The sequence below is a fragment of the Tiliqua scincoides genome, chromosome 6 (genome assembly GCF_035046505.1).
Source record: "Tiliqua scincoides isolate rTilSci1 chromosome 6, rTilSci1.hap2, whole genome shotgun sequence".
NCBI classification, from domain to species: Eukaryota; Metazoa; Chordata; class Lepidosauria; order Squamata; family Scincidae; genus Tiliqua; species Tiliqua scincoides.
Window position 1 is genome coordinate 8,544,754 of NC_089826.1, and position 24,819 is coordinate 8,569,572.

Genomic DNA, 24,819 nt, shown 5'->3' on the forward strand with positions numbered 1-24,819 from the left:
CAGTCTCCAACAGTCCCTGATGGGCCAGAGGCTCATTGGAGACTAGGGGCTTTCTGCTGGCCAGATTGGTGGACCCTGAAGGTCGCAAATGGCCCCGGAGCTGCAGTTTACCCACTCCTGCTCTAGTCTACCCCTCTCCTCCACAGTTCTTCTATCACTCCATCCTTCCCTTCCTTTTCTAGTCCTGGGTGCACGTGCCTGATCTTGTCTGATCTCAGAAGCTAAGCAGCATCAGGACTGGTTAGTATTTGGATGGGAGACCGCCTGGGAATACCAGGTGCTGTAGGCTAATACCATAGTCTTTCGAGACTGAAGGTTGCCAACCTGGGAGGAACAGACACTGGCACATCACCAAGTAAAGAAAGGTGCAGCATTTTATATGCCATCTCAGATGCCAGGAGTCCTTGGCTGGCCCTGGTCATTAATATGGAACTTTATGGCTTTTGGGGGTTGTCAGACATATTTGTTAAACCTTGCACAAAGTTGGTACGTTAACACTTTATCCAAGCGCAGCTTAGCAAGCTCACCAGTAGGATGAGCTTTTTTGAATTCACTAAATGGGAAAAACTTTGGACTACCTTAATGTTCATGAGATGTTGTAGAGGAGCCAACTTCCAATGTAAATCTTTCTCTCTGAGCAGGTGATACCTTCACATATGAGGAAATGGCCAGGAATGATTTGCAGTATGTTCACGATGGCTCATCCACCACAGAGGATAGCATGGAAGTTGCAGTCACTGACGGTGTCACCAAAACCGTGACAGTGCTGAAAGTGGAAGTGTTGCTGATGGACAATGACGGGCCAAGGTTGGCTCCTGGCTGCTCACTGACCGTCACGGTGCCCAGTAAAGGCTCTGTGATCATCACCCGATCCCATTTGGCTTATACTGTAAGTATATCATCTTTTCTCCGGTCTTTCTGTTTCACCTCCTTAATATATCCTGGTAGCCTTGGTATATTCACACATGCACTCATAGCCTGCGTTTTTCCCCCCAGTAGCAGCACTGTTGCTGAAGTTTGCAGGGTGAACTGAACCTTACGGCTGTGCAGCTTGGGAGATGAATATGCAGTTGTCAACTGGCCAGAAAGAGAATCCCCCCCATCCTGACCTGCCACTTTCCCTTTAACAAAAGTTTGATCTGCAGAAGCCGTCTGTCCTATCCCAATTTTCCCTATCCTGCTGACTACGCCAATTTGTCCCATCCAAATATTCCAACTCCCTTCTAATGCCCACTTTTTGGCTAATTAACACCTTTTCCTTTTCCAAAAACAACAGCTGTGATGTGCAAAGAAATGAACAGAACTCCTTATCAGTTGAGCAGTTAACAAGAATTTATTGCTACAAACACAGACACTCCCTGCAAGTCCTCTTGTCCAGAGGCTTTCCCTCCCCAAAACTCCACTTAACTCAGTGGGTAAAGGTCTGAAGCCTCCAGTCCAAGTCCAATCCACTCTCCAAAGCACAGTTCAGTCTTCTTCAGCAGAGTCCCTCCTCTCCAGCAGTGTCCTCTCCAGCAGAGTGTCTCCTTCAGCAGGGTCCTGGCAGTCCTGTGTCCTCCTGCAGAGTCCTGGCAGTCCCCTTCTCCCGTAGGTCTGGGTCAGGTAGCACTGTCTGGTTCCCTCTGGGTCAGGTAGCTTTGCGCCTTCTGAAGCTGCCTTTTATCCTTGTATGTCCCATTAAGTCCAAATTAGGCTCAGGTGAGCCATCTCTTCAGTCCATGTCCATTCAAAGTCCCATCAAGGTCAAATGAAGCTCAGGTGTCCATCCAGGTCTCCATTGGCCTTGATTGATTACAGCTGTGGAGCCAGCCCTGCCCTTCTCAGAGCTGTCAACCAGCTGTCAAAACATGGGATCGCTGTCAACACCACATCATCCACCTGATTATCTTCTGATCTTCCATTACACCATCAGGTCAAGCTTTTCATGGCATGGAGCTAAACCTTGCTATTCATCACATATTCCATGCCATGACTGTACATGGCCCTTACAAAAAGGTCCCTGCTCCCAAGGAGCTTACAGTCTCTAACAGACAATAGGGAAACTTGATTGAAGTTGGGTAAAAAGATTAATAGGATAAGCCAAAGCTTCATAGAAAACTGTGTTTTAAGGAGGGATTTGAAGGAAGAAAGGAAAAGAGGTGGCACCAAGAATTTGTGCAAGGTGGCTGTAAAGGACAATGGTCAGAGCTGTTTAAGGGAGCAGGAGACCTTCTGTCGACTAAGGGTGGTAGAGCTGGAAGATTAAGTTTTCCTGATGCTGCCCCTCCCTGAATGTTTCTTGAGGGCATGCAGGATAGTGGCCTCCTGGTACTTGAGAGATGCAACTCCGACTCCCATGCAGGTGGAAACTTGGCCTGTTCCCACTGGCGTTTCAAGCGGCTGCTCACACAATCTGGGCACATTGCCCAGGCTCTGTTAGCATTTTATTTATGCACAGACAAAAACAGGGCTTGGGCCAGCAGCTGTAAGTGCATGAAGGAGACCTCAGTAGCATAAACTACTGACATGCCGCTCCGTGCTCTCGCTTGGCAAAAGCTTTAACCTTTCTTACCGTGTCCCACCTAGAGTTGCCAAAAGGAGGGGGGAATAATGAACTCTTTCTTTTTAACCAGGTGTTTTGGCCCGTGCCTGATACGCTAAGTGAAGTGCAGAGATAGAATGAGCATTAAGCTAATCCCAGGGAAACTTATCCCAGGGCCTTCACAGGCCCACCACGAAGGTCACAGAAAACAGGCTGAGTTTGGCGTGGGCCTGCCTTCATTATAGACCTGAACTGACCCTGACTTATTTGTTTAATGATGTGTTATATTTTTATCCCAGCCCTCTTCTTCGGAGGTGCTCAAGATAGTGTCAGTGGAACTCCTCTCCTTCCTTCCCCCCCCCCCCATTTATCCTTGCTATAGCTCTTTGTGGTGGGCTAGTCTGAGGAATTGTAACTGTGGCTACCCCATGGTGTGATGCAGTGGTATTTTGAATGTGGGTCTCCCTGGCCCTAGTCCGACCACTACCCAGCACATGAAAATGATTTTCCTCTAGTATGATGCAGAAGGTGTGTTTGCAAATTATGTCCCAAGTGACCCTGGGCAGAAAAATGGAGTTCTTTCTGTGTCTTCCTTAACCTGATGGTTTGCAGAGGTTCAGAGTCTCTGAGGCTGTTTTGTCCAACTCTGCTTTGCTCAATATGACTTCTACTTTAAGGTGGTCTTCTGGTTGAAATTTTTGTTGGAAAAATAAAATAAAAATGTTTAATTTCAGAAGGGCTTATTTGTTGTGTATGATTTTTAAGGAAAGTGAATAAAAAGAGGCTCTTGCATAATTTCCATACTGTTTCTGGGGCACCTTCCTTATGAGGAAAGGCTACGGCGTTTGGGCCTCTTCAGCATAGAAAAGAGGCACCTGAGGGGGGACGTGATTGAGACATACAAAATTATGCAGGGGATGGACAGAGTGGATAGAGAGATGCTCTTTACATTCTCATATAACACCAGAACCAGGGGACATCCATTAAAATTGATTGTTGGGAGAGTTAGGACAGACAAAAGAAAATATTTCTTTACTCAGCGTGTGGTTGGTCTGTGGAACTCCTTGCCACAGGATGTGGTGATGGCGTCTGGCCTGGACGCCTTTAAAAGGGGATTGGACATGTTTCTAGAGGAAAAATCCATTAAGGGTTACAAGCCATGTTGTGTATGTGCAACCTCCTGATTTTAGAAATGGGCTATGTCAGAATGCCAGATGCAGGGGAGGGCACCAGGATGAGGTCTCTTGTTATCTGGTGTGCTCCTTGGGGCATTTGGTGGGCCGCTGTGAGATACAGGAAGCTGGACTAGATGGGCCGATGGCCTGATCCAGTGGGGCTGTTCTTATGTTCCCATGCAACCAAAGTCAATACATTTTTCTCTGGGTTGGATGGATCCATGAATTTGTTCTGAATTAATGGGTTCTTTGTACCTTTCAGAGCCAACACTGCATGTAGGATTGCTTTTCTTTCCAACTGGTCCTCTTTTCTCTATCTATATCATCAACAAACACTAAAATTAATCATGTTTCTTGCCTCACTTCTCTCCTTAGGATAATAATTCCCCTGATTCCAAGATAAGAATTCAGTTAATTTCTCTTCTTATGTATGGCACTCTTGTGTACGTCACTCCTGGACAACATTCTGAAGAGTTTTCTGAAGTTTATAATTTCACAATGGAAGACATCAACAAGCAAAGAATCAGGTAACAACTAAGGAATTGTTTGAAAAGTTCCAACAGTCTGTAGCCCTTTAAACTCAAACAGAAACCCACAGCACCACCTTCAGGAAAAAAAAAATATATATGTATTTAACATTAGTGTTGATGTGTTTGTAGACTGTCCAAGAGAATTTTGAATGAACTATTTGTCTTTTGGATTTTTTGTGGACTGAGGGCCCAATCCTATCCGATTTTCCAGCACAGGTGCCTCTGCAATGTAGCCCCAAAGTAAGGAAACAAATGCTCCCATACCTTGAGTAGGCTTCTGTGACAGTCTTTCCACCACAGGATGCAGCGCATGCCCCATTGGAATGGCTGCCCTAACACTGGAAACCTGAATAGGATTGGGGTCTGAATTACTACAACAGGCAAGGGAGCATATGACATAAAAAGGAGGACGTGGCATTTTTCTCCCTACAAAAATATGAAGTGTAAAACTAGAACCGTGAAAATGATCAATGGATGGAGCAGCTCCTTTGTGAGAAAAAAAAGTGCCAGAAGTCCCAACCCTTCCTGGTCCCAGTCTGCCCACCTGCTTACCCACAACCTGCCCTCTCCTGCCTCGAAACCCCCCATTCCACTCTCCCCCCACTGTTCCAAACCCCCTGTGCTGGCCACCCTTGGCTGGCACAATCTTACCTTAGGACTGTGTTGAGGCTAGATGCGGCGTCTGCAGGCCAGCGTACATCCTTGCCCCAACCCAGCTGACTCCTAAGGAGGTGCAAACGTATCTTACAGCACATTTGCAACACACCTGGGCCGGTACAAGTCTCATTTCATTTTCAGGATTGCACTCTTAGTTAAAGTGCCCATCCTAAGAAAGACGGAGGAAAAGGGATGTCAGAGGACTCTAGATCTTTCACTCCTCCAGCATTTCACTTGAGATTGTATCACACCTAAGAATGAATATGGGGAATATTTTATTTTTAAAGAAAGCCAGTTTGAAAGAGAGATTACGACTCATGACGTGTGGATGTTCCGGCAGCATAAGGTACTTTACTGCTGTCATAAAGTGCAACAAGTTGCTTCGTGTGACCTGGCCACCACTGCCAGCAGACATGGAAGGAGCCCCAGCACCAGGGGGCAGTGCTGGGACTCCAGGGGTGAGCACCAGTCCAGGGGCGGGCACCAGTCAGCACAAGGGGGCGGGAAGGAGGCAGTGTGGACAGAACAGTGTGGGGAAGGCGCCTTTATCTGTCTTCCTGGTTCTGCTCAGACTTATGCCATCTATATAGGTATGCAGGTCCAAGTGGATCCATTGAAGTGGTGAGGTCTTTCCCTCGGGCAAGGGACCAAATATTCCCTTACCCAGAGCAGAACTTTTGCCCCAAGGTAAGAGTCAGATCACCAAAATCTGTGTGCACCATGGGAAACAATGCCTGACTTAGACTGGTTTCCAACTCTCCTTTTTGCGGTCTACACCAACCATGAGGGTTCATCATAATAAGGTCCTCCAGAGTTTGGTCTCTGCTTTTAATTTTACAGTAGGACCCAAGGTTATTAAACAATCTTTTTATTATTGCTGACCCTTCTTCCGTGGCTGTCAGCATAGCCCTTTTCCAATCAGTACATCTCATCCAGAAACATGAAAGTGCCAAGTCTTTTTTTTTTTCCCCTCCAAGCAAATGAGATGGAAGTGAGGAAGATTAAAGTGTCACCTCATTGCTTGCAGACAGGTCTTAAGTACAAGTTGCCATTTCATCTGGCTGTCATTGTGACTCACCTCACCTCCCCTTTCCTGGGTAGATACTTCACAGAGTTTGAGACTGTTGATCAGCCAGTCACCGACATATTCCACTTTGCTGTTTTTGATGCCGACAACAACCGGCTCGACAGTCAGATGTTCACCATCACAATCTCAGCTGCCCAGAAGAAGCCTCCGGTTGTCACTTTTGCCGACCATATCTCGGTATGTAAACGGTCTGGGGGATTAAAAATTGCAGTTGGACATGCTTGAGTCAGGCTGTTGAACAGAATTTAAATGCTCTCATTTTGCATTTTGAATAGTGCTGAGCACAGCAGCTAGACAATGGGAGACAGGAATGTCTCAAGTATTTTTAAAGCTTCTAGGAAATGTAACATCTGAGCACCCAGTGTTTTCCTGAGGCCTGCATTGCGGAGGAAGGTTGCAAATGGGAAATGTGCCCACCGTTATTTGTCTTCTCACTAAGGAGCCCCAGTAAAGTCCCAGAGTTTCAACACCCATGGCTCGTGTGGGGCAAATGTATGTAATGCAGCACTGTGATTGAAGCCACAAAGGGAAGGGTGAAAGGAAACTACTAAAGGCAAGAGGAAGATGGGAGTTCTTGGGGTTGACTTTGGACATCTGAGTTTGCAAGTCAACCCAGATTATGTCTGCAATTCCACTTTGTCCTCAACTTGGACCGAATTATTTGTCCTCAACTTGGACCGACTTATTAACTGCATCACACACCAGTATCACCCAGTAGGAGTTCCATGCCGCCGCCACCCTGCTCCCAATTACCTTTGTTTTCCAGTAGAAGCAATGGAAGCACTGGTTGTTTCTTGCTTAAACAAGGAACATTTTTACTTAACTGAAGAAGGTGACATGAAGGCAACTGGCCTGAACGCTACAAGGAGACTAACAGAATGTTAACAGCAGGCTGGTGGCCTTCGGTTAAGCAGAAATGTTTCTTATTTAATCAAGAAACACCCTGTGATTGCATTGCTTCTAATGGAAATATGAAGGTATTGGGTGAAACTCCCTCTCCCCAATCAGTGAACACCTAGACTGACTGACTGACTGACTGACTGACTGAATGAATGAATGAATGAATGAATGAATGAATGAACTGCAGATCTAGGCAACTGGCTTGGCCAAAACCATATATTTGGAATCAAGTAAATTGGTCATGCTAGATAAACATATGAAGAATGTCACGTGATATCTTTTTTAATGCCTCAGTTGTGAAATTGTAGCCAGTGGCATGGGCAAGAATTACTGAAGCTGCAGTGTGTGTGTGAAACCTGTGTCCCCATCTTTCCATATCCCCTCAGGAATGGAATGGAGGGTTAAGTGGGGAGCCCTGTCACTCCCCACAGTGTTTCAACTGTTCAGGGGAGGAGGGCGGAACAGCAGCTGATTAGATACAGCAGTGTTCCTCAAAGTGGGTTGGAACCCACCAGTGGGTTGCAAACCAATTTTTGGTGGGTCACAAAAAGTTTTTCAAACATTAAAAAAAAATCTTGCATGTACTCTTGCCCAGTTTGCAGAAGAAAGTTGTTAGCTGGGATGTTAACTTGTTGTATGAGGTAATCTTCATACCCCCGCAAATTAAAATGTCACATTTTCTGATTTTCTGCAGTTATTGATGTGCCGTAGATCATGTGTGAACCCTGTTTCAGTCTTCTGTTTTTCCTGAAAGTCCCTAACTGCACACCTTAGTTTCCAGTTCAGCCTTCTGGGTACCCTGGATTGACTGTAAAGGTTTGGGGAACAGTTTCTGAGAGTTTAGCAAATGTCTACACACACACACACACACACACACACACACTGTATGTAAGGTCTTGGAACACAGGACCCCAATTATTATTAATTAGTAATGTATTAATTATTATTAATAAAAAAAATTTCTTTCTTGATCTCTTTTTTTGTCGAGTGGGCCGCAATAGACAGCCATTTTAAAAAGTGGGTTCTGGTGCTAAAAAGTTTGGGGAACACTGAGATACAGCATCAGTAAATATTAAACTCTGCTTTGTTTTTGTGATTTCAGGTGGTTGAAGGAGGAAAAATACCACTTCAAGCTCACCATGCTCTAACCATCAACTCTGATCTTGTCCAAGAAAAACTAGTAATAAAAATCACAACTTTGCCAAAATATGGGTACATTGAAAATACTAAGACAGGTAAGATGCAGAAGCTGAGGTGGTGAGGGAGTATCCTACAACTGCCCATCAAGAAAACCTGACTTGTGAGGTCACCTCCCTGGTAGCGCTGCTTGACTTCTGAGACCTCCTTCTGTCTCTCCCTCCCAGAGCCTCAGCAGAAGTGGTGCTGCTGAAAGGACAACACTGGGAGCGATCAGTTATCACACGAACTGGATAGAGAGCTTCTGTGGGCTGGATACGGCCCACGGGCCTTACATTTGACACCCCTGCTCTAAGGGGATGTGCAGAATCCTTTTGCAGCTGCACAATGTGGCCACTTGTTGCAATACTGACTCTGAACATTCGGTGATGTTATCATCACATCGTCACTGAATTTCCAGGTTGCCAAGCTCTGTGCAGCCTGGACTGTGACTGGGAGGTGCACCCCCATGCCACTACAGAGAACAATGCCCTTAATCCCTTTGTTCCAATCTAAAAAAACCCAAAAACTGCAGCCTTTCCTTATAAGGAAGCTGCTCCAGCCCTCTGATCATCCTGATCATCTGCTTTTGCATCTTTCCGAGCTCTACAGTGTCTTTCTTGTAGCGCAGCAATCAGACCTCTGCACAGTGTTCCAAATGTGACCACATCATGGATTTTTACAGTGATTATGAAATATGTGCAATCTTACTCTCAGTCCCTTTCCTGATGGACCTCTAGCATGAATTGCTTTCTTCACAGATGCTGTACGCTGGCTCGATATTTTCTTGGAGGTATCCACCATGACCCCATGATTTCTTTCCTGGTCTGTGCATCACTTGGGGAGCAATCCTAACCCCTTATGTCAGTGCTTTCCAGCACTGACTTAAGGGCAATGCAGCTCTGAGGTATGGGAACAAACATTCCCTTACTTTGAGGAGGCCTCCGTGAGTGACACCCAACTGCAGGAAGCAGCACATGTCCCATTGGCAGTGCTATGCCAGTGCTGGAAAGTACTGACATAAGGGGTTAGGATTGCGCCCTTACATTTATTGATAGTAGAACACATTTGCCATTTGATTGCCCATTCGCTTGGTTTGGAGAGGCCATTTTGGAGCTCTTCACCATATGCTTTGGTTTTGACCACCCTGAACAATTCATTGTTGTCAAAGCAAGTCTCAGAGCATTTGGGGGGGGGGGGGGGGGATTCAAGAAGTACTTCCTCATGTAACTCATAATTGAATGTGTTGCCCCAGGTTGTTGTGTAGGCTGCTGGCGTTCCTATTTATACCCTTTCAAAATAATATATTACAAAAAATAAAAATAAAAATAACAATACATGTATTTTCATATGGGCAATGCTTTGTTTGCAGGTCGGCGATTTGGCCCGGGAGGCACCACAAGCTCAGATCTGTCTTTCTCCATTCAAGATGTTGTGGAGAATCACATCTATTACTTTCAGAGTGTTCATGAAAGTATCGAACCATCAATGGACACCTTTAGTTTTTATGTCAGCGATGGCTTCAGCCAATCAGAAAGTAGCAGTGTCAACATCACCATTGAGGTAACCCAGCTCATGAATGGTACTTATTTATAAAACACCTTCTGTTCCCACCACATTGGGTGAGTAGATTTAGGGTGCATCCAAAATTATTTTGAGCAGTGCAAGCTCTATGAAAATTCTCACTGCATTCCCCCCTCCCCCCAATACACACAGTCTTCTCCCCAGGATCAAGATGGTGGAAACTTCTGCTACACATTCCATCATGATTCACTGTCACACAGAATACAAGTAGACTTGATTCCCAATGGTTTGGGTCAATGAGATTACCAGGGGAGTGTCCTTTGCTTTCTTTCATTTAACTCGGCGGCGTCCAAACACCAAATGGTGCTTTCCATTCTATGCCGCAGCCTTGTTTCTTCATGGCCAGTCTAAACAGAAGCTTGCACCGCGCAGCCTCTTCCTCTTCCTGTCACCTCTGCAGTCTCTGTGCCCCAATTTACCGGCAGAAGAGGATGCCCAGCACAAGTTTCTACAAAGATTGGCCGTGAAGAAAGGAGGCTATGGTGCCGAATGGAGACCACCATGCCCAGACGACTTCTTGTGAATGCCGAATTTGGCCCGCAGGCCATGGTTTGAAAGCCCCTGATTTAAGTGAATGGGTGTCATTTATTCCTAAGGAGAAAAATAAAATGCTACACTTAAAGTCCAGTTGTGCACTTTAAGTCCATGCCTCCAGCATTGGGAGGCTGACACACATTCTTGCACCAGCTTCCCCCACTCCCGCAGTGGTGTAAACGTGCAACACCTGGAAGCCTGCACAAGGGACTTGCACCGGCTTAAATGCTCCTCTGCATTGTGCTCTACTTCACTTAAATGTAGTCAGCCTAATTTATGGATTGATACAAGATAATACAGCCTCGGTTAATCAAACAGCCTTCTGAACAATTCAGATAACACAGGCCCACACACATTTTGCTTCCTTAAACGTTACACCAATTCCTGGGTACATTTGGGGTGCCGATTCCAAAAATGGCATCCGTTTTGCCCTATCACGTCTAGTTTTGGAGACACGGCATAGCCTCTTTAGTGAATGCTTCAAGCAGCTTCGTCATGAGGAAGCCTACACCATGGCTTCCTCATGAGGAAGCTGGTGGAACCATTCACTAATGAGGCTATACTATATCTCCAAAACTAGACGCGATAGGGCAAAACGGATGCCATTTTTGGAATCAGCACCCCAAATTCATATCAAACCACCATAAAGTTTGGAAAAAACTTTTCTGACCCCCAGTTTTGTAGACCTGTGTAATCAACTGTTCGGTTAACTGAGAGCTCTTTATGTAGAGTTGTTTGGCATGTGTTCTCCTGGAGGCTGAACTCTGGATGTGGCTCATTAGGAGGAGGTACTGTGGGTCACTGGCATTCCACTGTATACATAATGGATAAACCCAACAGATGAAGTAATGGACACATTATTTAGAGAGTTTTCATAAAAGTAGAAAGATCCATTAAAGGCAGTTATATTTTCAACATAATTTAGCAATTTACCAGAGGTTGCTGGGTAACTTTCCCATAAGCATTAACGGAGACGCCAATCATATGTGCAGGTAGCTAGAAGTAAATTCCTTGAACTCAGTGAGATTTTACTTCTGATGTGTAAACATACATAGGATTGGGCTATAAATTGGGTTGAATTATGTACACATTAGACAGGTCAGGTGGGGAAAGAAATAGATTGTTTTAACTTGAGCCAAATACCCTAGATAATACACTCAGATAATGTGTCCATTATTCACCAGCTGAACTCTTATCTACAACCTTCTTTTAATGTCGTTTTGCCTGCTTGAACATAAGAAACAATTAAGAGAGAAAATGAATTCAGATTGTTGGGGGCTTTTTTTGTGCTTTGTGATTTATTAACGTTTTCAGGTTGTGGACCGACAACCTTGCCGCTTGAAGACAACTCCAGATTAACATTTAGGTGTGTCTGTTCATTTGCAGAACTGGTTGTGAACCAGAAGTTGTGTAGCTTCTTGTTCCGTTTCCCATTCTCATGTTTGTCTCTGTGTGTTATTGCAGCGTCTGAACGATGAGCCCCCTGAAATGGAGCTGGAGCCCATCAAAGTGCAGGAAAGCAAAAGTGTAGTGATCCGAAATTCCTCCTTGAGGATGAGAGACTTGGATACTCCTGACAACCAGCTGGTCTTTGTGGTAATCAAGAAACCCACTCATGGTAAGATACACACACTTCAGGATAGTACTGAGTATATGCTGAAGGTAGCATAGGATATTTCCCAACTGGCAGCTCCCACAATCATGACTTAGGGTGCAAGCCAAACAACTTTTCAGCACTGGCATAGCTGTTCCAGTGGGGCATGTGCTGCATCCTGCAGTTGGGGGACAATCACAGAGGCCTCCTTAAGGTAAGGGAATGTTTGTTCTCTTACCTTGGAGTTGCATTGTCCTTACCTCAGTGCTGCTGCAAAATTGGTTAGGATTGCGTCCTTAGAGTGCAATCCAAAGGTTGATTTACAGCCCAATCCTATCCACACTTTCCTGGGAGTAAGCCCCGTTGAGACTAATGGCCCTTACTTCTAAGCATACATGCCTAGGATTGGGCTGTTAGTCTGGTGCAGGCCCAGGAGTGTCACAAACATGCCGTAAAGCATGTTCATGGCTACTCGAGACCCAGCTAGGCTGTTGCAAGGACAGGATACAAGCAGACCAGTGCAGGGGTGGGAGAGGATGGTGGGAGAGCATAATGGGAGTGGGGCATTTTGGGGTGAGAGTAGGGTGGACTGGGAGGCAGATCGGGCCTGGGGGGTGCATTGGCTGCAGCAGTGCAGGCCAAATCCTCACCTCCTCTTCCAGCCTGGTCAGCTTTACACGGGTTGCTTGGATTTATGGCAGTGATTTGCTGGCACAGATCTGACTATTCCTATAGGGGTAGCTGAGGTGTTACTCGGGATAAGGGTCACATCTCCAGTTGTGTCCAGAGGTGTTTATGGACCAGCCCACAGATTTGCTTATCCATTGGTTTCGGTATTCGCGGGTGTCATGAATATGTACTTGTTAGGCCTAGGTGGGCAGTAGAAGCCTGAACCAAACTAAGTCAGTAACGGAGAAGTTGCTGGCAGTTCCTAGCTGCAAGAATGTGAGTAAATAAACAAAAAGATGGGAGGGGTAAAGAACTATGAGGGGCTAGCAACCAGGCCAACTCTAAGAAGAGTTCTGATTGGACAGTCTAAATAAGTATGAAGTCACCTCAGCACTATTAGCATAAGAAGTATAATAATGAGTGCCCAAGGGGTGCGTCGCATTCCTTCTTGGACAGCGTTTTTGGGTGCAACATCCTGCATGCTGTGAGCTCCATTGTCCACCATGGGCATCTGGCCTCACAGGTAACCTGGAGCTAAAAGTTCTACAAGAGTAATTGACCCAGGTGAGAGATAGGTATTAATAGAGATAGCCAGCTAGCTTTATTAATAATAATAATAATAATACAGGCATTTATATACTTGTATACATTATATATACTTGGATTATATTATATATTATATATTAATATATATATATATACATTTATATATTTATATAGGCATTTATATTGTCCATCATGGGCACCTGCCCTAATAGGTAGCCTTGGGGCTAAAAGATCTACAAGAGTAACTGACCCAGGTGAGAGATAGGGATTAATAGAGTTAATTATTATTAATTATTATTATTAACAGTATTTATATACCGCTTTTCAACTAAAAGTTCACAAAGCGGTTTACAGAGAAAAATCAAATAACTAAATGGCTCCCTGTCCCAAAAGGGCTCACAATCTAAAAAGATGGAAATGAATACCAGCAGACAGTCACTAGAACAGACAGTGCTGGGGTGAGGTGGGCCAGTTACTCTTCCCCTGCTAAAAAAAAGGAGCACCCACTTGAAAAAGTGCCTCTTACCCAATTAGCAGGGGTTACCAGCTAATTAGCTAGTTAACCAGCTAGCTTTGTTATTTTATTGCTGATATGTTTCCTAGATGTTTATGCCTCTAGCATTTGCTGCCTTACTGTAACCTTATGTACTTAATAAACTAAAATCTCTTTTACTAAGTTGTTTCATTGCCTGTTGGGGACAAGGGTTCAGAATCCTGCCTAGCCGTTCAGCAAGCTACCAAGTGCTCATTGAGGTCTAGTAACTTGAGGACTGAAGCTTTAATTGGAGAAAGAGTTCAGTGCCTGCAAGGGATAGAGTTAAGCCTAGAGGGTCTCAGTGTCCCTGGACTGCGGCACTGGCACATACAGGGTGGTGGCAGTACTACTGGACAGGGGGGCCTTGAGGGCTTTAGGGTTTGAGAACCAAGAACTCTGAGCACCCCAAACCCTCCTAAGTTTACAACAGCGGGGGGTCCAGGAATGGATCCCCCATGAATAGTGAGGTCCAAAGGTGTTTATGAAATATCAGAAAATGAAAGGTAATGTGCAAGAAATGAGTAATATGTATCTATGATGTAATCTATAATATGCTCCTTATTCTCAGGTTATCTCCGCAAGAGACAGTCTCGTGTGGATCCCCCAGAAAATGGACAAAGTCTGTCAGAGGGATCGACCTTCACCTACCAGGATATCCTGGATGAGCTGATCAGTTACACACTACGCGATCCTGGAGTTCAGTCTGATGAGTTCAGATTTTCACTCTCTGATGGTCTGCACACCCAGTCGGGAAAAGTGGAATTTGCCATAGAACTGCCAAGGATGGATCCACCCAGATTGACCGTGAACAGAGGCCTGCAGCTTTCTGCTGGTATGGAATGGATCAGGGAATGCTAAACACGCTTGTGGGGGAGATAGTGGCAGTTCTGATAGCAAAACTGCACTTGCTTCCTTACAGAAATGAATGCATTGTGTCTATGAAGTGTTGATTTCCTGATCACCTGAAGCAGTTGCTACTTCTCCTCCTTCAGATTGTCCCTTCGAGACTCCTCTCTTGTGCAAAACCTTCTTTGAATTTTGCCTGCACCTCCACTCCCTCCTGATACACACTGGGCACAATCCGAACCTGCTCTGGAACAGGCAGGCTAACTGGCCCGTGCTGTATCCAGTGCAGGTTTGGTGCGGCCTGGGGTGCAACTCAGAGTAAGGGCACTTCAGTCCCCTTACCCCAAGCAATGCCACAAGCATCCCTGTGGGGGTATTCAGATTTCGCGGGTGCAAATCTGAACAGCCCAAGTAATGCTCAGGCTGGGGCTGAGGGCTGGGATCTGGTCTGCACCACCGCAGCTGGCCTCAACCCCTCCCAGGCCCGATCCTCCCTCCAGGTCTCCCCCCTCACCCTGAAAAGCCCCCTCCCCATCTCCATATCTCCTTCCCTCGACCCTCTCCCACCACCTGTGCTGGCCTGCCTGGGCTGCCACAAACTCACCTTGTTCTGGTGCCGCTCCAGCACCTCTGGACCAGCATACATCCATGTGCTGGCACAGCCTACTCCCAAGTAGCTGCAAACATGCTTTACAGCATGTTCACGGCACTCAGGACCTGGCACAAAGGACTTGTGCTGGCTCACGGCAGCTGTAGGATTGCAGTGCTCATCTCTCTTCTTACTCACTTGGGAGTCCTGACTTCTCTCTCCTTCCTGTATTGCACATGTCCAACTTCTCTTTCATTGAGCTGCCCTTATGATTGTCCGATCAGTGTGAATGGAGCTTGACCAAGTAACATAATCAAACTGCCCAGGGAGGGAGGAACTGCAAGATATTAGTGAATGACAATTTTTGGTCTCAGGTTTGATTCCCAGCATCTCTCATCCAAAAAGTCAGCAGGATTGGGGAGACCTTGGAAACCTGCTTCCAGTCAAGGTAGTCCCTGGGCTAAAGTCTGACAGCTTCCTATATTCACATGTCCCTAAAGAGGTTACAGTCTAAATTTCAGTCAAGGGGAAGGGGAAAAGAAGAATTAAGAATGGCAAGAGACAAATATGAGCATATCCAGTTACACACAGCACTCTGTAATCTTTAAAAAAAAATAGAATAATTGTGTCTCTCCTTGCCTTTGTATCCCTTTGTTCATATGATCTCTCTCTCTCGCTCGCTCTCTCTCTCAGACACACACACACACACCATGTCTAAATGGCAATACTATTTCTCTGAACTTATACATTATATGAAAGTTTTAGGATGTCCCTCCATCTGTTTTGGATAAATGAGACTGTACTGCATAGATGCCTGTTATCTTCTGAAGGTCTCAGCAAAGAAGGAGTGGCAGGTTTTGAGCGTTATTGTTTGTTCCTTTCCCTATCTAGCCTCCGTGGCCATCATTACAGATCAGCTCTTAAAAGCCACAGATGCTGACTCGGATGACACGACTATCAGATTCACCCTGAAAAAGGATCCTGGCCTCGGACATCTGCGTATGAATAAAAGGGTTGCCGTGGTTGTGATTTCTGCAAAAGGACCAGTCAAGAGTTTCACCCAGTCTGATATAAATAAAGGTGGCGAATTCCAGTGCTGAATTTTCCAATATATAAAAGAGATTCTGACATTTCATCCCAGTCTAACATTGCAGAGTAAAAAGATGCTTCTTTCACTCTTGGTTGATGCTGTAGCTGCACAAAGCTGGGGGTGTAAAATGGGGTACCTAATGATTTGGAAAGAGGATATGAAATGGTGGAAAAGGCTCCTGTGTAGAGTGAAAGTAGAATCTTTGTAAATGCTAGAGAGCAGAATGATCTGGGCAGAAGGAACCAACTGGAGAGGAACTGAGCAGTCAGGCAGGAAACAGGTCATCAGTCTGGAAATACAACATGGATCAGGGATAAAGAGCCACAAATACAGACCTAGCCAGTTGCTCAGGCTAAAGCTAGAAGATTACCTGGAAGTGTGTATAGGTAGCTGGGACCAGCTGCAGCCAATGAATAGGGAGATGTAGGTGTGCAGAGCTCAGTGAAAACAGGGCATTCAGCAGATGAGGTCATAACAAGCAGATAATTCTGTGTATCAGTAAGGGCCCAATCCTATCCAACTTTCCAGTGCTGATGCAGCCATGCCAGTGGGGCGTGGGCCGCATCCTGTGGTGGTGGGGCAGTCACAAAGGCCTCCTCAAGGCCTTTTATGGGGAGGAATGTATGGGGAACGTTCCTCCTCATATGGGGAGTTCCACCTCGTATGGAAATGTTTGATCCCTTACCTTGGGGCTGAACTGGCGCTGGAAAGTTGGGTAAGATTGGGCCCTAAGACAAACGATTGAGCCCACCAGAGGAAAGGTTGGATGCAGATCCCTCCTGGTTTTGCTGGTTTATTCCTATTATTAATCAGAATCAGAATATTTATATTTCACTTTTCAACAAAGACAGTTCACAGAGTGGTTTACAGAGAAAATCAAAGAACTAAAAGTCTCCTTGTCATAAGAACATCAGAACAGCCCCACTGGATCAGGCCACAGGCCCATTTAGTCCAGCTTTCTGTATCTCACAGCGGCCCACCAAATGCCCCAGGGAGCACACCAGATAACAAGAGACCTGCAAGGCCTCCTGGGAATTGTAGTTAAGAACATAAGAACAGCCCCACTGGATCAGGCCATAGGCCCATCTAGTCCAGCTTCCTGTATCTCACAGTGGCCTCACCAAATGCCCCAGGGAGCACACCAGACAACAAGAGACCTGCAAGGCTTCCTGGGAATTGTAATTAAGAACATAAGAACAGCCCCACTGGATCAGGCCATAGGCCCATCTAGTCCAGCTTCCTGTATCTCACAGCGGCCCACCAAATGCCCCAGGGAGCACACCAGATAACAAGAGACCTCATCCTGGTGCTCTCCCCTACATCTGGCATTCTGACATAACCCATTTCTAAGATCAGGAGGTTGCGCATACACATCATGGCTTGTACCCCATAATGGATTTTTCCTCCAGAAACTTGTCCAGTCCCCTTTTAAAGGCGTCTAGGGTAGACGCCAGCACCACATCCTGTGGCAGGGAGTTCCACAGACCGACCACACGCTGAGTAAAGAAATATTTTCTTTTGTCTGTCCTAACCCGCCCAACACTCAATTTTAGTGGATGTCCCCTGGTTCTGGTGTTATGTGAGAGTGTAAAAAGTATCTCCCTATCCACTCTGTCCATCCCCTGCATAATTTTGTATGTCTCAATCATGTCCCCCCTCAGGCGTCTCTTTTCTAGGCTGAAGAGGCCCAAACGCCGTAGCCTTTCCTCATAAGGAAGGTGCCCCAGCCCCGTAATCATCTTAGTCGCTCTCTTTTGCACCTTTGTCCCAAAAGGGCTAAAAAATGCAGGAAAACATCAACAAACAGCTGCTAGAAAAGACATGCAGAATGTTTTTCCATGGGGACGCATTCTAAAATAAGACCCAAGTCTGAAATGAAACAGTCCAGAATCCTGCCGCCTCACACTGCGTAGTCTGTAGTTTGGGTCTGTTTATCCCTCTGGAAGCAGGAATGATGTGATATACACCTAGAGCAGTGGTTCTCAAACTTTTTAACCCAGGATCCACTTTTTAGAAAGGCAGTCAGGACCCACTGGAAGTGATGTCATTAACCTGGAAGTGATATTATGGCCAGAAGTTTTATCATCAAGCAGGAAAAATGTTTAACAAATATTTAAATTAAAATTTTTAAATTAAATTTTTAATCCAAGACTGAATCCTACCCACACTTATCCAGAAGTAAGCCCCATTGACTATCATTGTTAAAAGCGTATACATTGTAACCTGTTAAAAGTACAGATCTCCCCAAATGCAGTCACATACCATGGTGGTATCAAGTCTAATATACTCAAAATAAAATAATGAAATGAATGGGGAGCCACCTGAAATTGGCTCGCCACCCATCTAGTGGGTCCCGACCCCACAGTTTGAGAAACAGTGACCCAGAGTTATATTCTTTTTGCCCTGTAGAGATGGCAACCATTGCACTAGGTTGGCCCCAGGCTATGTCACAGGCCAGTCTTGACCTTTCATGCAGTCTGCAAAAGGGAACAGTATATACTGCAAAAGTTTGATGCACAATGAATTCACATTCTATTTGCAGAAAATGTCCCCTAACTGTTGGTTATTCCAATGAAATCTGGCTGTTTATTGGTCTTATATCAAGAGAGTTATGGGGACCAAAGGATTATCATTTTTTATTGAACCAGTTCAGGTCTCTGGCCTGGCCTTTTCGTTGACATGTTTGCCTTCCATGTTGGGTGTTCAGTCATGTGAACCTGTATTACGAAGTGACAAGCCCAGACACAGGTTTGCTGCCTCAATGAGGTCATGAGGAATGAGGACTTCAAAAAAGCACCTAAAGTCCAGTTGCAGCTACTGAGTATTTCTTTCCTTCTTTCCCTTCTGCTTTCCCTTCCTCTTTACAGGACAGGTGGAGTACAGCCATGGGGAAGGGGAACCCGGTGGGACATTTGCCTTTGTGTTTGATGTGACAGATGGAGAAGGAAACAAGATCACAGACCAGTCATTCATTATCACTGTAGTAGGTAAGGTCCAAGGCCCTACCACGGCAGTGTTTTCTTGGATAGGAAAGATGATTGGACTTCTGTAAATTGGAAAAGAGGAGTTTGCGGAAGACTTGTGTGATGAATGAGCACCCCTCAAACCCATCTCTTCTTCTTAAGGAGAACCTCAATGTGAGGTCCAATTGGAAAGAAGTTTCCCTGAGACACTTTGAAATCAGTGCCATTAGAGAAAGACCCCATGGCACAGCAAAATCACTGTATGTGTACCTCTTCACCTAGGTTCAGCCAGAGCAATAGCTCCTAACTAGCCCCCAATCCTGGGATTGGCAGGCATCACTCAACTGGGCATCCAAGACTACTGACCAGGTCAGGGGGAAGTAGGGATGCTCATGTGGCCATAAATGACCCAATCGGACAAGTGACATAATCAATCCCACGTTTCTTAAGATCGAGCAAAAGGGTGCTTGGGTGTATTCCCAGGTTGACTCCCTCAGAGAAAACATCTGTGAGTGGCCAAGCTCTGACCCTCTTCCTTGCATCAGAGAGTGGACTCTTCTAGCTGATGGAAACTGTTGAGTTTGACCCTGACATAGGAGCAGATCTAGGGAAAGGAGGGAGGTATTGGCATTGGGGTTGCTCATCCCCACAATCACCACAACTTGAAACACAGAATGTGATGGTACGCCCAATCCTGTTAGAGCCTTATGCTGCTGGAATGAGTGTTCCAGCAGCACGAGGCCCTTTATAGCTGCCTCAAAGCACAACACCATTCCACAGGGCCTGGCCACCACCCCAAGCATCGAGTGGCTAGATCTGCATGTTAGCAGGCCGTTCATGTTCTTCTGTGCTGGTAAGTCAGCATGGGAGGAGGGTGGTGGAAGGGTTAAAAGGAGTGGGAAAAATGGAGTGGAGATGGGGAGGAACAAGACAGAGATTGGGGCAGGAAAGAAGGCAGATCACTGCCATTGTTGGTGGCAGTGGTGCCACCAATATCCTATCCCCCTTCCTGGTTCTCAGTCTGCCTGGGTCTACTCAGAGGTCCATTCAGGTGTCAAAACCTCACCACCCAGGCAAGCGGACAGATGTTCCCTTTCCCGGTAGAACCTTCAAGGCCTGAAATTTCCCCATGAGATTCAGCACGTGCCCCACTGGTGTGGCTGAATTTTGTAGGATTGGACTGCCCAGCAGAAAGAAAAGGCCAGTCAGCCATGAAGAAGACCAGGTGGAGGCTATATAATTCAGAAAATATTTGGGTACTCCAGGCTTTTATTCCAAGAGCATCCTGATAGCACTTCTGTACTATCATGATTAAAAGTCATGGATGTTTCTATTCTTGTTTAATTTATAATGCCTTTTTTTTTTGAACCTATGAATTATTTTGTCCATTAGCTCATAAAAACATAAGAACAGCCCCACTGGATCAGGCCATAGGCCCATCTAGTCCAGCTTCCTGTATCTCACAGCAGCCCACCAAATGCCCCAGGGAGCACACCAGATAACAAGAGACCTCATCCTGGTGCCCTCCTTTGCATATGACATAGCCCATTTCTAAAATCAGGAGGTTGTGCATACACCTCATGGCTTGTACCCCGTAATGGATTTTTCCTCCAGAAACTTGTCCAATCCCCTTTTAAAGGCATCCAGGCCAGATGCCGTCACCACATCCTGTGGCAAGGAGTTCCACAGACCAACCACATGCTGAGTAAAGAAATATTTTCTCTTGTCTGTTCTAACTCTCCCAACACTCAATTTTAGTGGATGTCCCCTGGTTCTGGTTTTGTGTGAGAGTGTAAAGAGCATCTCTCTATCCACTCTGTCCATCCCCTGCATAATTTTGTATGTCTCAATCATGTCCCCCCTCAGGCGTCTCTTTTCTAGGCTGAAGAGGCCCAAACGCCATAGCCTTTCCTCGTAAGGAAGGTGCCCCAGCCCCGTAATCATCTTAGTCGCTCTCTTTGAAAGTCGCTCTCTTTCGCTCTCTTAGCTCGTAATTTGTCAGGAAGCTTCATAGGTTACTTGGGCTCTCTGCAGAGAATGAATGAAACATATGGAGAATCTCCTCTGATGACTTTGGTTGTATGTTGTTCAGTTTCAGCAGAATGTGGCAATGGGCAAGGAAAAAAAATCCAATTTCTTGAGGATCTGCTGGTTTTGAAAAATAAATTGCTTGAGTAACTGAGTATGTGAGCAACGGTAAAGAGGGACCAGAGGGTGCTCTTGGCCTTATCCTTCAAATCCTTTTGTCTCTAATGTTTCAGAACACCAGTTGCCCCCATCCATCATTGTCAACACTGGTCTAAGCCTGGATGAAAACTCAGTGAAGAAGATCACCACCCTCGAGCTGTCTGCCATGGATCAGGACACTGAGCCAAGTGATCTCTTATACCGGATCATCAAACAGCCGCAGCTGGGGCACCTAGAGAATTCCGCATCACCAGGTTTGCAAGCGTTTGCTTTTCGGGAGGCAGTAAGAACAATCCAAAATCCTGACAAGTGCTGCTATCCGCCTGAAATCAAGCGGAATGGATGCTTAACTGTGGATTTTGAAGATTTCCCCGAGACTGGAGTGCAAAGAACTAATTTTCCAGGATTTCATTTGGGACCTTGTTTCAGTGGTCCAGTAGATTCAATTTTGCGTTTGAACTAAGGACAAGGTTCAAACTGCTGTCTAGTCCCTGACTAAAAACCCAGTCCTTCCCTCACCAATGCAGCTGCTCAGAAACAGCTCTCAAAACAGGGGGGTGGCAGTCCCAGAGTTCTGGATAAGGAGGAGTCCTCATACCTTTCCATAGTATCCAGTTTTCAATCCTGATTGCCAGAGTGAACTGAGCATGAACAAAAGTTACTGTACAAACATTGGAAGTAAGGCATTGGGAGGGACAAGAATCCAGCATTCTTCTCCTGCATGTTCCTTTTACTGTCAAAGTAAAACCATACCCCTTGCTTTCTATGTGGACACATGAACAGAACCACAGGGTCTCCACCATCACAAAGATCACAAACACACTCTTGCTACATGATGTTTTGGTAAACAGGTATCAGTCTGGTGAAGGCCTGGATAGAAACTACATGGAAGCCCCCTGAGTTTCCCAAAGGACAAGTGGGTCATAAATCAACTTCTTAATTAATAAACAATAACAAGGGTGGACTTCTATGAGGCAAGAGGTAGTGGTCATCTCTTGCAGCAGATTTGGGATGCCATTAAGAAGTGCCAAAGAAGGTAACATGCAGGAATGACCCCAAACGTCTCTCTTCCCACTGAATCAAACCCATAAGAACATAAGAACAGCCCCACTGGATCAGGCCATAGGCCCATCTAGTCCAGCTTCCTGTATCTTACAGCGGCCCACCAAATGTCCCAGGGAGCACACCAGATAACAAGAGACCTGCATCCTGGTGCCCTCCCTTGCAACTGGCATAGCCCATTTCTAAAATCAGGAGGTTGCACATACACATCAGTGCTTGTAACCCATAATGGATTTTTCCTCCAGAAACTTGTCCAATCCCCTTTTAAAGGCGTCCAGGCCAGATGCCGTCACCACATCCTGTGGCAAGGAGTTCCACAGACCAAGCACACGCTGAGTAAAGAAATATTTTCTCTTGTCTGTTCTAACTCTCCCAACACTCAATTTTAGTGGATGTCCCCTGGTTCTGGTGTTATGTGAGAGTGTAAAGAGCATCTCCCTATCCACTCTGTCCATCCCCTGCATAATTTTGTATGTCTCAATTATGTCTCCCCTCAGGCATCTCTTTTCTAGGCTGAAGAGGCCCAAACGCCGTAACCTTTCCTCGTAAGGAAGGTGCCCCAGCCCCTTTTGTCGCTCTCTTTTGCACCTTTTCCATTTCCGCTATGTCTTTTTTGAGATGCGGCGACCAGAACTGGACACAATACTCCAGGTGTGGCCTTACCATCGATTTGTACAACGGCATTATAATATTAGCCGTTTTGTTCTCAATACCTTTCCTAATGATCCCAAGCATAGAATTGGCTTCACTGCCAATTCTTCACTGCCAATTCTTCACTGCCGCCGCACATTGAGTCAACACTTTCATCGACCTGTCCACCACCACCCCAAGATCTCTGGGTCCTGTGTTGAATTATAGGCAGTAAACCCTGGCCTCTTACGCTTTACCAAGCACCATGCACATTGATGGGGTAATAATAACAGTAGTGCAACTGTTACCCTGCAGATGCCTGATCTCGGAAGCTAAGCAGGATCAGGCCTGGTTAATACTTGGATAGGAGACTGCCAGGGAATACCAGGTAGTGTAGGCTTATATCATAGTCTTTCGAGACTGAAGGTTGCCAACCAACCAAAAACAGTAGTAGGTGACAAAAGATATGGTTAGTACATGCAGCTGGCTACTTGCTGCTCTTTCCTTTCACTTGTTATTTCCTTGTCATTCTAGGCAGAATTATTAGCTCCTTCAGACAGGCAGATCTGATCTCCCGCAGCATACAGTACATCCACACCAGCGAAGCTGAGCATCATTCTGACACGTTCGTGTTCTCCGTTTCCGATGGCGCAAACACTGTGAGTGGACGACTTGGGTTCTCGCTCTTGACAAATGCTTAAGCTGGGGGTCAGCAACCTGCTGCCCACCACCCGAGCTCGTCCGACCCACGTGGAGCTTGGCTTTGGAGATGAAGCCTCTCACTCCATTTGCCGTGAGAGTCGCTTGCCCAGGCTTGTGGAGGCTCTGTGCCACGGGCAGCTTTGCCGTTCCCTGTCCGGCACGTAGCAAATTGTGTTGAAGGCTTTGCCTCCCAAGCCAAGCTCTGCATAGCCGCTTCCAGGAGCTTGGCAACCCAAAAGTTCAGCAATGATATGATGGCATCATCACCAATCTTCTAGCCGTTAAACAGAAAAGGTTGCTGACCCCTAGTATAGACAGAATTGGTCCATGGGGAAAAATGCATCAGGTGTGATCTGATTTGTATATTCTGTATTTCTTTCCTCCAACAGGTGAGCGAGACTTTCAACATCACCATAAATCCAGTAGATGACTCATTACCTGTAGTGCAAAATCCTGGAATCAGGGTGCAGGAAGGAGTGAGGAAAACCATAAACGAATTTGATCTTAAAGCTACAGACATTGACACAGAGGTAAGGAAGGAAGGAAGGAAACTGTTTCTGGGCACTATCCTAACCAAGTGTACTCAGAAGTAAGTCCTGTTTTGTTCAATGGGGCTTACTCTCAGGTAAGTGTGGTTAGGATTGCAGCCACAGTATCACATCTGCTTGAAGCACTATAGATAGCTGCAAATTCAGCAAAACTTTCAACAAACAAGCATTTTCCTGCTGGCTCTGACCATCCAGGCTGTTTGCAGCCAAGCCAAGCCAAATGCTTCTTGGAGTCCCCAAATAGAGCTCACAAAAGTACAAGGAGAAGCGATAGCCATTCCTTGCTTTTTTGTTGCCAGCACCTGGTAGCCAAAGGTGCATTGCCATATGTTTGGAACGGTCTGTCCTATGGCTACCTTTTTATTTTGGAAGAGTCTTCAACAATTTTCAGGGCCAGGACCCTTCGTCCCATCTCCTTGTGTGTTCCTTGTATCTTCCTTTCCGTTGCGCAGGCCGAATCCATCACCTTCACCATTGTACAACCACCACGCTATGGCCTGATTGAACGTACTGACGATGGACACCGTTATTGGCAGACCCAGGCCTTTACTATGGAGGACATCTACCAGAACCGAATCAGTTACAGTCACGATGGCAGCAACTCTTTGAAAGACCGCTTTACCTTCACGGTTTCTGATGGGACCAATCCGTTTTTCGTAGTGGAGGAGGATGGGAAAGAGGTTAGTCAAACTAC

At 45.8% G+C, this 24,819-nt stretch overlaps 1 protein-coding gene across 1 annotated transcript in view; it reads left to right on the forward strand.

Moving 5' to 3' along the window:
• FRAS1 (Fraser extracellular matrix complex subunit 1) overlaps positions 1-24,819 on the forward strand; it is a 279,843-nt gene that overhangs the window by 214,649 nt on the left and 40,375 nt on the right. Inside the window, exons 38-50 of the mRNA XM_066632279.1 lie at positions 642-889; positions 4,072-4,223; positions 5,985-6,147; positions 7,973-8,105; positions 9,419-9,609; positions 11,629-11,782; positions 14,077-14,340; positions 15,835-16,023; positions 18,901-19,020; positions 21,258-21,437; positions 23,410-23,534; positions 23,967-24,107; positions 24,578-24,805. Of these exons, the coding sequence (XP_066488376.1) occupies positions 642-889; positions 4,072-4,223; positions 5,985-6,147; positions 7,973-8,105; positions 9,419-9,609; positions 11,629-11,782; positions 14,077-14,340; positions 15,835-16,023; positions 18,901-19,020; positions 21,258-21,437; positions 23,410-23,534; positions 23,967-24,107; positions 24,578-24,805 (2,288 nt within the window). The remainder of the gene's footprint in view (positions 1-641; positions 890-4,071; positions 4,224-5,984; positions 6,148-7,972; positions 8,106-9,418; positions 9,610-11,628; positions 11,783-14,076; positions 14,341-15,834; positions 16,024-18,900; positions 19,021-21,257; positions 21,438-23,409; positions 23,535-23,966; positions 24,108-24,577; positions 24,806-24,819) is intronic.